This window comes from Ceratotherium simum, chromosome 14 (genome assembly GCF_057802395.1).
Source record: "Ceratotherium simum simum isolate JZ-2026a chromosome 14, ASM5780239v1, whole genome shotgun sequence".
Lineage (NCBI taxonomy): Eukaryota > Metazoa > Chordata > Mammalia > Perissodactyla > Rhinocerotidae > Ceratotherium > Ceratotherium simum.
This window is the reverse complement of record NC_141913.1, coordinates 12,925,277-12,939,125: the sequence shown is the minus strand read 5'-3', so window position 1 is coordinate 12,939,125 and position 13,849 is coordinate 12,925,277. Positions and strand designations below refer to the sequence as shown.

The window sequence follows — 13,849 nt, the reverse complement described above, 5'->3', positions numbered from 1 at the left end:
ACCACAAAATTTCCAGCTACCACTCAGGAATTGGAACACATCACAAGTTCCAAGAGAGATGTCTCCAAGAATATGAAACTGATATATTATCCATGTACTTAAACATCTTGAGAAGAGACCAGGCAATTGGCGAAGAGTTTAGGGTTTAACTTGTAACAAACTTAGCAAAGAAAAAAAGCATAGTAACAACAAAGTTGTGCAATAAAGAAAGTGACTAGCAGAGGTCAACACAGCGGCATAGCGGTTAAGTTCATGTGCTCTGCTTCTGCAGCATAGGGTTCACAGTTCAGATCCTGGGTGCAGACCTACACAATGCTCATCAAGCCATGCTGTGGTGGCACCCCACATACAAAACAGAGGAAGATGGGCACAGACGTTAGCTCAGGGCCAATCTTCCTCAGCAAAAAGGGAAGGGAGGGGAGGGGAGGGAGGGAGGGAGGGAGGGAGGAAGGAAGGAAGGAAGGAAGGAAGGAAGGAAGGAAGGAAGGAAGGAAGGAAAGAACATGACTAGCATTTACATACTTATAATAAAATAAAACCAAATGCTGATCAAGCCAGAATATAACTTTACTGAAGAATGAGGAAGCAGGAAGGAGGCTTATTTGTAATAGAAATGGCAACAAGAGAGTATGTCCTCATCTTCCATAGCCATAAGTCAAGAGCTAATGCCTAAAAGTGAAGTATCAAGAAGTAGCAATATAAAAGTCACTGAGAAATATGGCAGTAGTTACCACAAGATTCAAGTAAAAAAGTTGACAGTGGTTCTCCCAGAAGTGGATTATGGGTGGGCACAGGGAGAAGGAAGTGTTCATTTTTATAACAAGCCTTATCAAAGGATTTGCTTCTTTTAGGCGATATATGTGAATAACTTTTATAAATCTAGATAACAGCAAAAAAACACGATAAGAACAAAGAAATCCGCTCAGATAATGGTCTTACTTTATTGATGATAAATTCACATGGCCATGCTGCCAAGATTTTTTTTAAACTCCAACATCTTAAATATCAATACGTATATGTGACAGACTTCATATGTAAGACTACTCTATAATCAAGGATAAGATGGAAGTTATAAGTGATAATTAAGTGTTGACTAAAGCACTAATATTTTCCATTTGGGACTAGACAGGATACTTTTAGTGTTTTATTTTTAAGTATTCAACTCTTCCATTACCATTTAGTCTTCCAATGAATGCAGTAAGTCAGAAGATAAGAATCACTCCTTCCAACTTCAGGGAACATAAAATTGAAAAATTCATTTCGAATATTTTTTTTATAACTATGTATTGCTTTTCAGGAACTTGACCACAGTATAAATCTAAACACTAAACTATCTACACCTCACTAGTCTGTGAGCTTCCAGAAGGCAAATACTATGTCCTTATTCACTTCTTTATCTCCAGCTAGCAAATGTCTAGAATATAGTACATGCTCAAATGATTGAAAGAGTAAACAATTAGACCATAAGGGGAAAAAGACACATATAGACAACAAAAGAAAGCATACATAAAAAGTGGGCCCAAAAAGACAAATTTCACAGCCAATGCAAAAAAGAAATACTTAACATTCTTGCTTTTTAGAATGATCAAGAATTTCTCCCTAGGCACCTCAAAAAGAGGCAACGGAAAATAATGAACATCCTCAATTACATCACTGGACACACTATTAAGTTTCTAACAGCTATTTCTTAATATAAACCAATGACATCACTCTAAAGGGCTATGAAGTAAAGGTAAATTCTAAGGAAGGACTCTAATTTCCATGGAAAGCACAAACTTCATTGCTACGGTTTTTAAAACAAACCAAAATAAACTGCATTAGCGGGTTAAAAAGTCTGCTAGTAGGCAATACCACTAAGTTTAAATGGCCATAACTTCTAAGCAAACAGCAGCAAAATAAACATGGTATTACTAACAGAATCACCAGGAGACATCATAACATACTTGCAAAGAGAAATGTAGTAAGAGTTATCAGTCTCACCTAAGAATTTTAACAGTAAATTCAGTTAAGAAAACTTCAGTGAAGCAATTAAATTCAGTTAAGAAAACTTCAGTGAAGCAATTAAATTCAGTTAAGAAAACTTCAGTGAAGCAATTTATATATGACACTACGCACAGAGGATAGCTTCGGGCTTAATAAATCCCCCAGGTATCATAAAATCCACTAAACATCTTAAATGATAATACTGAAGTTAACCACATACAAATAACTTCGGCTAACAGAAGAGTGAATACTTAGCAAATATGAAAAGCCAAATACAAGTTGATCCTTCAAATTACCTTGTTTCAAGAACTGGCTGAATATCATTTATTAATTGACTAGTATGACCAAATTCATCTTGAAACTCCAAAGGGATATTGAATGGGACTCCAACACGAAAAGGAGGATCCAGAAGACCAAATGAAAATTTCTCTGGCTTACCCTCTTTAAAAACAAACAAACAAAAGAACAGATAGAAATGAAACGCAAATTCACTGGTCAGAAAATTAACTGTAGGTCAGAAATAGATCTATTTATACATGGGAAATTAGACTATGATAAAGATAGCATTTTAAATCTGTGCAAAAATTACATAAATTATATCTATAATCCACTTGGGAAAATAATAAAGTTAGATCTTTATCTCATACTATACATAAAAGTAAAATTCTAGAAGTAGAGATTATGAGAATAAAAAATATGTTTAGAACCTTATCACAGGAAAAGCTAAGGCAAAACACAGTAATTGATAGGAATAAAAGAATATATCTGATGAAGTTTAAAATATCTTATTAGATTCAATAAACAAAGTTAAAAGAGAAGCTCTATATGAGAAAATATTTGCAACATATGCAATCAAGGATTAAAATCCAGAATACATAAAACCTCCTACAAACTAGCTATTCTCAAAGTATGGTCTCTAGTCTAATAGTTTCAGCCATCCCTGGGAAATTATTAGAAATGCAGATTCTAGGGCTCCCCTCAAACCTACTGAGTCAGATATTCTGGCAGTAAGGCCCAGAACTCCCTGTTTTAATAAGCCCTCCAGGTGATTCAGATACAAGCTCTAACTTGAGAACCAAAGCTTCAAACTATCAAAATGGGCACAGCAAATAAGCGGGCTTTCACAGATGACATAAAATGTCCAATAAAGGCCAGAAGAGGTGCACAATCTATTAAAGGAATAACTTAACCACCAACTAGGCTAAAATAAACATAGAGGTCAGCCAGGAATAAGCAAAGGGAAACTGGAACTCTCATAGTTTGCTGGTGAGGGTACACGGCATAACCTTTTGGTAGGACAATTTGACAGTAAATATATTTAAAATGTTAAAGCACATACACTTCAGCTGGGCAATTCTACTTCCTGGTATCCATCCACCCAGAGAAATTCTAGCACATGTACACAAAGCAACATAATTTTTCCCCCATATAGCAATATAGTTTGTAATAGCCAAAAAATTGGAAACTGAAACGTTCATCAACAGAAAACTGCTTAAACTACAGCACGTCCATACTATGGAATGTGTTCTACAGCTGTTAAAAGAATGTGGAAGATTTATATACACAAAAAGAAACCATCTTCATGGTGGACCTTCTGATGAAAGGCAAGGTGATCACAGGCACTTAGATCAGCTCTCTCCCAAAATGCCATAATAATAATACTATAGTTTTTTGTTTTTTTTTTCCAGAGGCCTAAATCCACAAAAACAATGAATAAGAAAAAAAGACAGTAGTAATAGAATTTAAAAGCCAGAGAACATACGGGCAAGTGTCACTAACTTAGAAAGACCCAAGAACCTCAAATCCTCAATCAACAACAAAGCAAGCAGAGAACCAATCTAATTCACACTATAGGACACCCAAAGATCTCAGGAATGGCTGTATCAAGTTGGAGTGAAACTGAAATAAAAAAGGAACACTTGTTGAATCTGTTTAAGAAACAGCTCCCCAGGTCCCCACGCCTCAATACCTAGAGTCAGTCAACTGCCTTCCTCAGCCCCAGCAATAGATGGAAGGTTCATTCTCTGAGAGTAGGTCTAAGGAGTGAGGGACACTAAAAAAGTGTCATAGTTTATTGAAAATAGGAAGATCAAGTGCAAGATTATATACCAAATGTGAAACCTCCAACAGTCTTCCCCAGCTTGGCTCCCAAAATACTGGCAGCCAGGTGTTTACCCTCCTAGCCAGAGACTGGAAGTCTTTACTCTGGGGAATCTGAACAGTCAAAGAGAGAAAACCTAAAAATTTCCATATCATAATCTCCCCAAGTGAAATAAAAGCTTTCAAATGTCCTATTCTTAAATGTGAGCCAATCACCAGTCATTAGGAGAGTATCTAACATGAAAATCCAAAGTAAACACAAAGAAAAGCAATATGGAGGAAACAGACTATGAAAAAAGTTTAAAAGCGTCCAGAAAGGGCCGGCCCCGTGGCTTAGCGGTTAAGTGCGCACGCTCCGCTGCTGGCGGCCAGGGTTCGGATCCCGGGCGCGCACCAACGCACAGCTTCTCTGGCCATGCTGAGGCCGCGTCCCACATACAGCAACTAGAAGGCTGTGCAACTATGACATACAACTCTCTACTGGGGCGTTGGGGGAAACAAATAAATAAAAACTAAAAAAAAAAAAAGTGTCCAGAAAAACCGTCACTATTATTAACAAGCTCAGAGAATTAATAAAGATACTGAATCCATGAAGTAGGAAGAGAATGCTTTGAAAAGGGAATAATGAGAGAATAAAAAGTATTTTAGAAACTAAAAAATGATAGCAGAAAGGAAAAACTCAAAATGAAGTGTAGAACACCATGTTAATGGAGTCTCCCATAAAGCAGAACAATAAAACCAAGAGATGGAAACTAGAAAAAAATATTAGTACACCAGTCAACAGGTCCACCATCTTAATATTACATGGTGTAGAAAGAGAGAACAGGGTAGGAAATCAAAGTAATCCAAGTAGGATTTCTAGAATTTAAAATTTCAGAAACTGGGACCAAAAAAAGATTCCCCAAACATCTGGGGATTGGGAAAGAGGGAAGACTGGGAGGCAGGAGCAGAGGGGTTCACACGAAAAGACCAGGAATTAGAACAGCTTTAGACCAGCAACAATGGAAGCTAGAAAACAATGATGTCTTCAAAATTTAGCTGGAATATGATTATCAAGCAGAATTACAAAACTATTTTAAGATCAAGATGGTTACACAATTGGTCAAACATCTTTCACTGAATTATCTATTCCCCATTGACTTAAAGTGCCACCTTTAGCATATACAGTTATATATTGGTGTTTTGCTTACCTTTAACAGAAAATTTAATTGCTTTAGATGGCAGTGGTCTTCCTGCATAAGTGTCCGCATTACTTTCATTCAATACAACTTGTAATTTCAGTGTATAATTCCCCAACTTTTGAATATTTTCTGGAGAAATTAAGAAGAAATTAAAAATCAAGTCAACATAATACTGATATAATTTTTAACACTGAGAATAACTTACCCATTTTTTTAAACCAGTAAGGCCATTTTCCTCCATGCTGACTAATATGTGAAATTATTTCTTTATTTCCACTTGAAGCTTAATAAAAGAAAAAAGAAACATTTATACCTTGAGAAACTGAATACAGAATACGAATATGAACGTCACAGTGGCATCAAACATCTTTATTTGCTGTACATTTAAAAAAACTGTTTTGAAATTTCAAAAAGCTCTAAAGCTATCCTATGCAAGTAAACAGCTTAATAAAGATGTAGTCATTCAGCTCATTAAAATTCCTTTATTTTCAGTCTTTTAAAAATGTATCTATAAATAAGCTTAAATAGTACAAACAATAGAGATAATTTTCTTGTGATATTAAAAATCACTTTCCTAGGGATAATTCGGTACATGTGTGGTGATGGGTTGTAATTAGTATTTTGGTGGTGAACATGATGTAGTCCATGCAGAAACTGAAGTACAATGATGTACACCTGAAATTTTTACAATGTTATAAACCAATGTTACTGCAATAAACAAAAAATTTATTAAAAAAAAAAAAAAATCACTTTCCTTAAGTTTTCTTCCAGATTAAAATAACATAGTTTATTTATACTGAATAATCTCTATAGTGATCCATCGTTAATAGAAAAAGCAAGGAGTGAAAACATATACATATACATATAAATCAAGTATGCTACCTTTTTTTCTAAGGAAGGCAAAGAAATACGAATATATTTGTTCTTGCTTAGCATTACAACAGAAAACACAGGAAAGATAAGCCAAAAACTAATAAAATTACTACCTAAAGAGGGAGGAAGAAGTAAACAGAGTAGAGGGATGACATCACTTCTCTGAAATATTCCTTGTTGTTATTTTTGACTTTGGAATTATGTAAATGACTCAAATATTCAAAAAATGAAATTAAAACAAAGCAATTCAGAAACAAAACCAGAATGTATATATCAAGTAGGTGACACGACCACAATAAAAGGAGGGATTTTGAGTGACTTTAGAATAATTTTTTTTTTTTTTTTTTTTTACAATTTACACAGAGCAAAATATATTTTAAGGACAAATAGAACTGCAAAGAAGTCAAACTTAATTCAATAGTATTATTAGTAATTACATTAGTATTATTATTTTGAAACTATTTAACTACATTGTAGGATAAAGCAAATAAGTAATTGTTAATGTTATTAAGACCCAAGATTTTCAACATGAAAGAAATGAAATAGAAGCATAAAATAAAAGTGATTAAATGAAAACCCAAAACATCAATATGAATTCAGTTTTTCTCTTCTTTTCCACAAATATTCATGTTTAGTTATCAACTGAAAAAGCGTGGAGGCACTTTCACCCAGGGCCAATGAGCAATCTTAACATTCAGATTGTGGCCTCTAAATACCATTCCTCACTGAAAGGAACCAGGAGCAACGGCTGAATCCAGCTCTAGGGTAGAACATATACAAAAAAAGTCCAGGACATCTTGAGCCAGAAAGCAAGAAAACTTGCATCCAAGACAAAAAGGATCACATCAGAAGGATAGAGGAGCCAACGTGAAGGTGCATCAAAATTAATGAAGCATGTCAAATATATAAAACCCCATAAATTCAAAAGAACACTACAAAAACTGCTCACTGGGCATTACTGTACACCACCAATTCCTGACTGGTAACTTGTACTTGAAGAAAAATAATTAAGCCTTTATACTGCCTTTCCTGTAAAAGCTGTGTTTCAGAGTAAACCAATGACCTAAAGGAAATTTCTTCATAGATGAATTCAAGATAATAAATTAGGAAATGAAAGAATCAGAAAATAAAAGTCACCATTATGCATACCAAATAACTAATTCAAGCAAAAACCATTAATAGATGAAATGATTACATGGTGAATGACAGGCGAACTTAATAATCATACTAGCCAAGTGAATTCAGTGATCCATCCTAGCCGCACTAAAAGTGTGACCAATTAGACATCATGCGCCTCACCATAAAAAACACAGATTAGCTATGAAGCACTGATTCTTGCTTTAGGAAAAAAAATGATGAACCTAAATCTATTTAAGCTTTTAAGGCTAACTTCCAGTCTTCAGGATATAGAACAAATAATGGAACAAGTTAAACAACATCCCAAAGAAACAAACAGAAATATATGAAACACTCTAAAGTACAAGCAACTGAATTCTGCCGGCAAATCACTGGTGTGGAAAAAAAGGAGGGGGCTCTACTCTGGAAGAAAAGACACTTAAAACATATAATAACTAAATATAATACATGTGTCCGATTACCAAAAAAAACAACCATAAAAGGTTACGATTTTAGAAAAATCAGGGAAATTTAAGTTGGACTGGTATTAGGCGATACCAAGGAATTACTGTGATAATTGAAAATACACGGTTTTAGAGATACATGCACTTGGGATTCACTGACTGCAAAAAAAAACACATGAGGCAAGTGCAACCAAATATTCAATAATTGTTGAGTTAGGTTAACTGCTATATATCGAAGCCCATTACATAATTCTATTTTTATTTCATTCACAACTTAAAAATTTAATTAAAAAATGCTGCAATTATAAATTTGTAATGAAATTAAATAGTAGACAACTATCAGAAGTTCTCTAGAAAAGACCAAACTGTCTTATTTTTTATGTATTTATGCAATAAATACTTATTAATTACCTCCTATATACCAGGCACCAGAAAAAAGTGAAGAATACAAACAATATCCTTTTGCTTTCATGGAGATTCTACCTTCTAGAGCAAAAAGTCTGCAAACTTTTACTGCTTATGGCTGCTTTCACGCTAGAATGACAGTTGGGTAACTGTGACAAAGAGCTTATGGTCCTCAAAGCCTAAATATTTCCTACCTAATCCTTTACAAATCCTTTTCCATCCTTGTTCTAGAGAACAAAGACACATTTAACAGATAAAAAAATTTCAAGTTACACAAATCAATTTAAGGGAATGAATATGAAACTAGAAAAAGGTAATAGAGAATATCTATAATTAATACTATACTTATTACTATAATTATTATTACTCAGAAGCCACTCTGAGAAAGTGACACAATCTACAACTTGAGAAATAAAGAACTTATCAAATATTTGCTGTTTGAACATTTTAGGCAGAGGAAACACGTGCAAAGATCCAGAGGTGGGAAAGCTGGGCTTGTATGGAAATAAAAGGAATGCAATTATGATTAGGAGTATGGTGAGTGAGAATGAAAATGTTATGAGATGAAGTTGAAGAGGAAGACAGGGCTAGATCATGTGTGGAATCTTTCAGAGCTATGAAAAGCCCACAGCTAACATCATACTCAATGATGAAAGACTGAAAGCTTTACCTCTAAGATCAAGAACAAGGCAAGGGTACCCACTTGCACCACTTCTATTCAACATAGTATTGAAGTCCTAGCCAAAGCAATTAGGCAAAGAAAAAAAAAAGAAATAAAAGGAATCCATTTTGGAAAGGAAGAAGTAAAATTATCTCTGTTCATAGATGACATAATCTTATATGTGGAAAACCCTAAAGATTCTACAAAAAAACTATTGGAGCTAATAAACAAATTCAGCCAACTTGCAGGATACAAAATCATGTTCATGGATTGTTAAGATGACAATAACAGGGGCCGGCCCCATGGCTTAGCGGTTAAGTGCGCGCGCTCCGCCGCTGGCGGCCCGGGTTCGGATCCCGGCTATGCACCAACGCACCGCTTCTCCGGCCATGCTGAGGCCGTGTCCCACATACAGCAACTAACAGGATGTGCAACTATGACGTACAACTATCTACTGGGGCTTTGGGGGGAAAAAATAAATAAATAAAATCTTTAAAAAAAAAAAAAAAAAGATGACAAGAACATCCAACTGATCTACAGATTCAATATAATCCCTATCAAAACGCCAATGCCATTTTTTGCAGAAACAGAAAACCTATTCTAAATTCATATGGAATCTGAAGTGACCCAAACAGACAAAACAATTTCTTTTTTGCTGGTGAGGAAGATTGGCCCTGAGCTAACATCTGTGCCCATCTTCCTTGATTTTTTGTAAGTGGGACACCACCACAACATGGTGTGATGAGCAGTGTGTAGGTCTATGCCTGGGATCCGAATCCACAAACCCCGGGCTGCCAAAGCGGAGCACGCGAACTTAACCACTATATCACTGGGCCAGCCCCAATCTTGAAAAAGAAGAACAAAGTTGGAGAACTCACACTTTCTAATTTCAAAATTTACTACAAAGCTACAGTAATCAGAACAGTGTGGTACCGTTATAACGATAGAATAGAGAGCCCAGAAATACATCCTTGGATATACGGTCAAATAATTTCTGACAAGGGTACCAAGACCATTCAACGGGCAAAGAAAAGTCTTTTTGACAAACGGTGCTGGGAAAATTGGATATCCATATGCAAAAGAAGTAAACCACAGACAAGAGAAGAAATTAATCTATATAAAAGTTTGATCTTATATAACGGATCAAATAACTAAATGTAAGAGCTAAAACTGTAAAATTCTTAGAAATAAACATTCAAGAAAAACTTCATGACATTGGATTTGGCAATTACTTCTTGGGTATGACACCATAAGCACAGACCAACAAAAGTAAAAATAGACAAATTGAACTATATCAAAATTAAAACTTTTCTGCATCAAAGGACACCATCAATAGGGTGAAAAGGCAATCCATAGAGTGAAAGAAAATATTGGCAAATCATCTATCTGATAAAGGATTATTACCCAAAACACATAAAGAACTCCTACAGCTCAACAATAACAAAAAATCTGATTTTAAAATGAGCAAAGGACTTGAGCAGACATTTCTCCAAAGATACAGAGATGGCCAAAAAGCAGACGAAAAGATGCTCAACTTCACTGATCATTAGGAAAATGCAAATCAAAACCACAGTAAGATACCATTTCATGTCAACTAAGATGATTTACCAAAAAAACAGAAACTAACAAGTGTTGGCAAGGATGTGGAGACATTAGAACACTCATGTATTGCTGATGAGAATGTAAAATAGCGCAGCCACTGTGAAAGACGATATGGCAGTTCCTCAAAAAGTTACACACACAATTACCATATGATCCAGCAATTCCACATCTGGGTATATATCCAAAAGAACTGAAATCAGGGACTGGAACAGATATCTGCACACCAATGTTCATAGCAGCATCATTCACAACAGCCAAAACATGGAAGGAACCCAGATGTCCACCAACAGATGGATGGATAAACAAAATGTTGCATATACATACAATGGAATATTATTTAGTTTTAAAAAGGAAATTCTGGGGCCGGCCCCGTGGCGTAGCGGTTAAGTGCGTGCGCTCTGCTGCTGGCAGCCCGGGTTTGGATCCCAAGCGCACACCGACGCACCACTTGTCAGGCCATGCTGGGGCAGCGTCCCACATAAAGTGGAGGAAGATGGGCACAGATGTTAGCTCAGGGTCAGTCTTCCTCAGCAAAAAGAGGATTGGCATGGGGATGTTAACTCAGGGCTGATCTTCCTCACAAAAAAAAAAAAAAAGAAAGAAAAAGGGAAATTCTGGCACATGCTACATCATGGGGGAAATTGGAAGATATTAAGCTAAGTGAAATAAGCTAGGCAAAAAGAACAAATATTGTATGATTCCACTTACATGAGATAGCTAAAATAGTCAAATTCACAGAGACAGAAAGAAGAACAGTGATTACCAGGGGATGGGGGGAAGGGGTAATGGGAAGTTATTACTACCGAGTTTCAGGTTGGGATGATGAAAAAGTTCTGGAGATGGATAGTGATAATAATTGCACAACAATGTATATGTTATTTAATGCCACTAAACTACATTTAAAAATGGTTAAGATGGACCTTGTGCACTGTTGGTGTGAATGTAAATGGTACAGCCACTATGGAAACCAGTATGGAGATTCCTCAAAAAATGAAGAATAGAACTACCATATGATCCAGCTATTCCACTTGTGGGTATTTATCTGAAGAATACAAAAACACCTAATTTGAAAAGATTATATGCACCCCTACGTTCATTACAGCATTATTTACAATAGTCAAGATATGGAAACAACCTAAGTGTCCATCAATGGATGAATGAATAAAGAAGATGTGGTACACACACACAATGGAATAGTACTCAGCCATAAAAAAAGAATGAAATCTTGCCATTTGTGACAACATAGATGAACCTTGAGGTTATTATGCTAAGTGACATAAGTCAGACGGAGAAAGACAAATATCATAGGATTTCATTCGTGGTATCTAAAAAAATAAACAAATGAACAAACAAAACAAAACAAAAACAAACTCATGGTTACAGCGAACAGACTGCTGGTCACTAGAGAGGAAGGGGGTTAGGGGCTGGGCAAAATGGATAAAAGGGGTCAACTCTATGGTGATAGATGGTAACTAGACTTCTGGTGGTAATCACTTTGTAGTGTACACAGATGTCAAACTATAATTTGCATACCTGAAACTTATATAATGTTATATACCAATTTTACCTCAATTAAAAAAATGGTTAAGATGGTAAATTTATGTTATATACATTTTACCACAATAAAAAATGTTTTTGGAATTTAAAAATATATACATCTACAGTTTTTTTTTAATAAGAGGAAAGCAGAAGAGTCAGAGTCAGAGAGAGACTGGAAGATGTTACACTGGTGGCTTTGAACATGGAGGAAGTGGCCACAAGCCAAGGAATGTGGGCAGCTTCCAGAAGGTAGAAAAGGCAAGGCTGCCCTAGAGCCTCCAGAAGGAATGCAATCCTGCTGACACTTTAATTTTAGCCCAGTAAAACCCATCTAGGACATACGAACTAGAGAACTCTAAGATAATAAATGTATGCTGTTTTAAGCCACCAAAAAAAGAAAAGTTAGAGAAATACAGTATAGGGTGTCACAGAGGCCAAAAATAAGAGTATTTCAGTAAAATGAACTAGTCAAACTGTTCAATGCTGCTGAGAGACCTAATAAGACACTCATACAATGAAAGTAATACACTATCACTAACTAGTTTTTAAATGTTGGAAATAAACACATTGAATAAAATACCGTATCTTCAAAATCCATATACCAGACACACAAGTATATAGTGATAGAAAAGATTATTGAAAGTATAAGAGAAAATAGTTTTAGGCAGCTAAGACAGAAACAATGGACAAGCAAGTTAACAAACAAGGTGATCCAAATTAGGGAAATACAAGTTGAGCAATAACACCCAGTTATTTTCCCTTTACCAAAAAGTGGGTCAGCCCTATTATCTGAACCAAGTACCTTCGGTCCACAGGTCTGGAGCCACAGTATTTTTTACTTAGAAGGGGTCTTAAGGATTATCTAATCTAAATTCCTATCCAGTACAAATTCCTATACATATATATACCATATCTTTATTTTGGTCCACAGTTACCTACATGGGAAACTTCAGAATAAAGTGTTTAAAAAAAAAAACTCAGAAAATTATCAATTAAAAAACTCAAAATTATCTGTAACAAACTTGAAATTCCTAACTTGAATCAAATCCATTGTGTCTATCAGATTGCTAGATCATCAATGACTATATGAAGATATTAAAATCTGTATTACACATTTAAGAGCAATATTAAAGATCCAAATTAGTTTGTATACTTACAGTGTAATATAACTTTGAGCTCAACCAGGAGTTTCTTTGACCCTCCATGACTTGTTCCTGGAAGCTTCTGCATTGCTTCCCCTTTTTTATTCAGTATTTCAATCCTTAATGCACCTATCAGTCCAAAATTTAAAATAAGAACGTTTTAGTTACACCCAAAGAATGTGATGAATCTGCTAGGTCTTCACATTGCATTTTAATTTTTCATGGTCTTTTATATATTCAAAATGTAAGACACAAGAAAAGCATTTTTCAGTATTAAGAAAAAAACCCAAAAACATACCTATGGGTGTTCCAGCGGGCCTAATCTCATTTGGCAATAATTCATCTCCTTCAGGCCAAGTTACTGACAATCTATCAGGGAGCCTATTACGAAACCAGCATATTAACATTTCACGAACTGTGTTAATTATGGTCTTAATTAGAAAAACACAAGTTACTACACATTTTAATATTTATTTCTGATAAATATATATTTCTTTCAAAATATTGAAAGGTTAAATCTGAAATTCTGTATGATTAATAATCTAAAAATTTTATCCTCCCTAACCATTGCTGTGTCTACTGAAAAGAAAGACAAAATCTCTTGGTAATTAGAGCCAGGAACTGTCAATTTTTTGTGATTTTCCTATTCATTTACAGTACAAGTTACCTTTGCGAGCCAGGATAAACTCTTAGAAGAATTACCACTGAGATCCGGTAAGAATCAAAATGACCGCATCATTAGCTATACAAGAGCCACAAATCAAGTCTTGTTTTTCTACTTTC

At 35.1% G+C, this 13,849-nt stretch overlaps 1 protein-coding gene across 3 annotated transcripts in view; it reads right to left on the bottom strand.

Moving 5' to 3' along the window:
* SMCHD1 (structural maintenance of chromosomes flexible hinge domain containing 1) overlaps nucleotides 1-13,849 on the bottom strand; it is a 129,208-nt gene that overhangs the window by 69,699 nt on the left and 45,660 nt on the right. For all 3 annotated transcript variants that reach the window (XM_087439050.1, XM_087439049.1, XM_004421023.3), the window contains exons 16-20: nucleotides 13,365-13,447; nucleotides 13,082-13,195; nucleotides 5,470-5,547; nucleotides 5,274-5,393; nucleotides 2,280-2,424 (exon numbers count right to left, since the gene is read on the bottom strand). In XM_087439050.1, coding sequence (XP_087295176.1) covers nucleotides 2,280-2,424; nucleotides 5,274-5,393; nucleotides 5,470-5,547; nucleotides 13,082-13,195; nucleotides 13,365-13,447 — 540 coding nt within the window. The remainder of the gene's footprint in view (nucleotides 1-2,279; nucleotides 2,425-5,273; nucleotides 5,394-5,469; nucleotides 5,548-13,081; nucleotides 13,196-13,364; nucleotides 13,448-13,849) is intronic.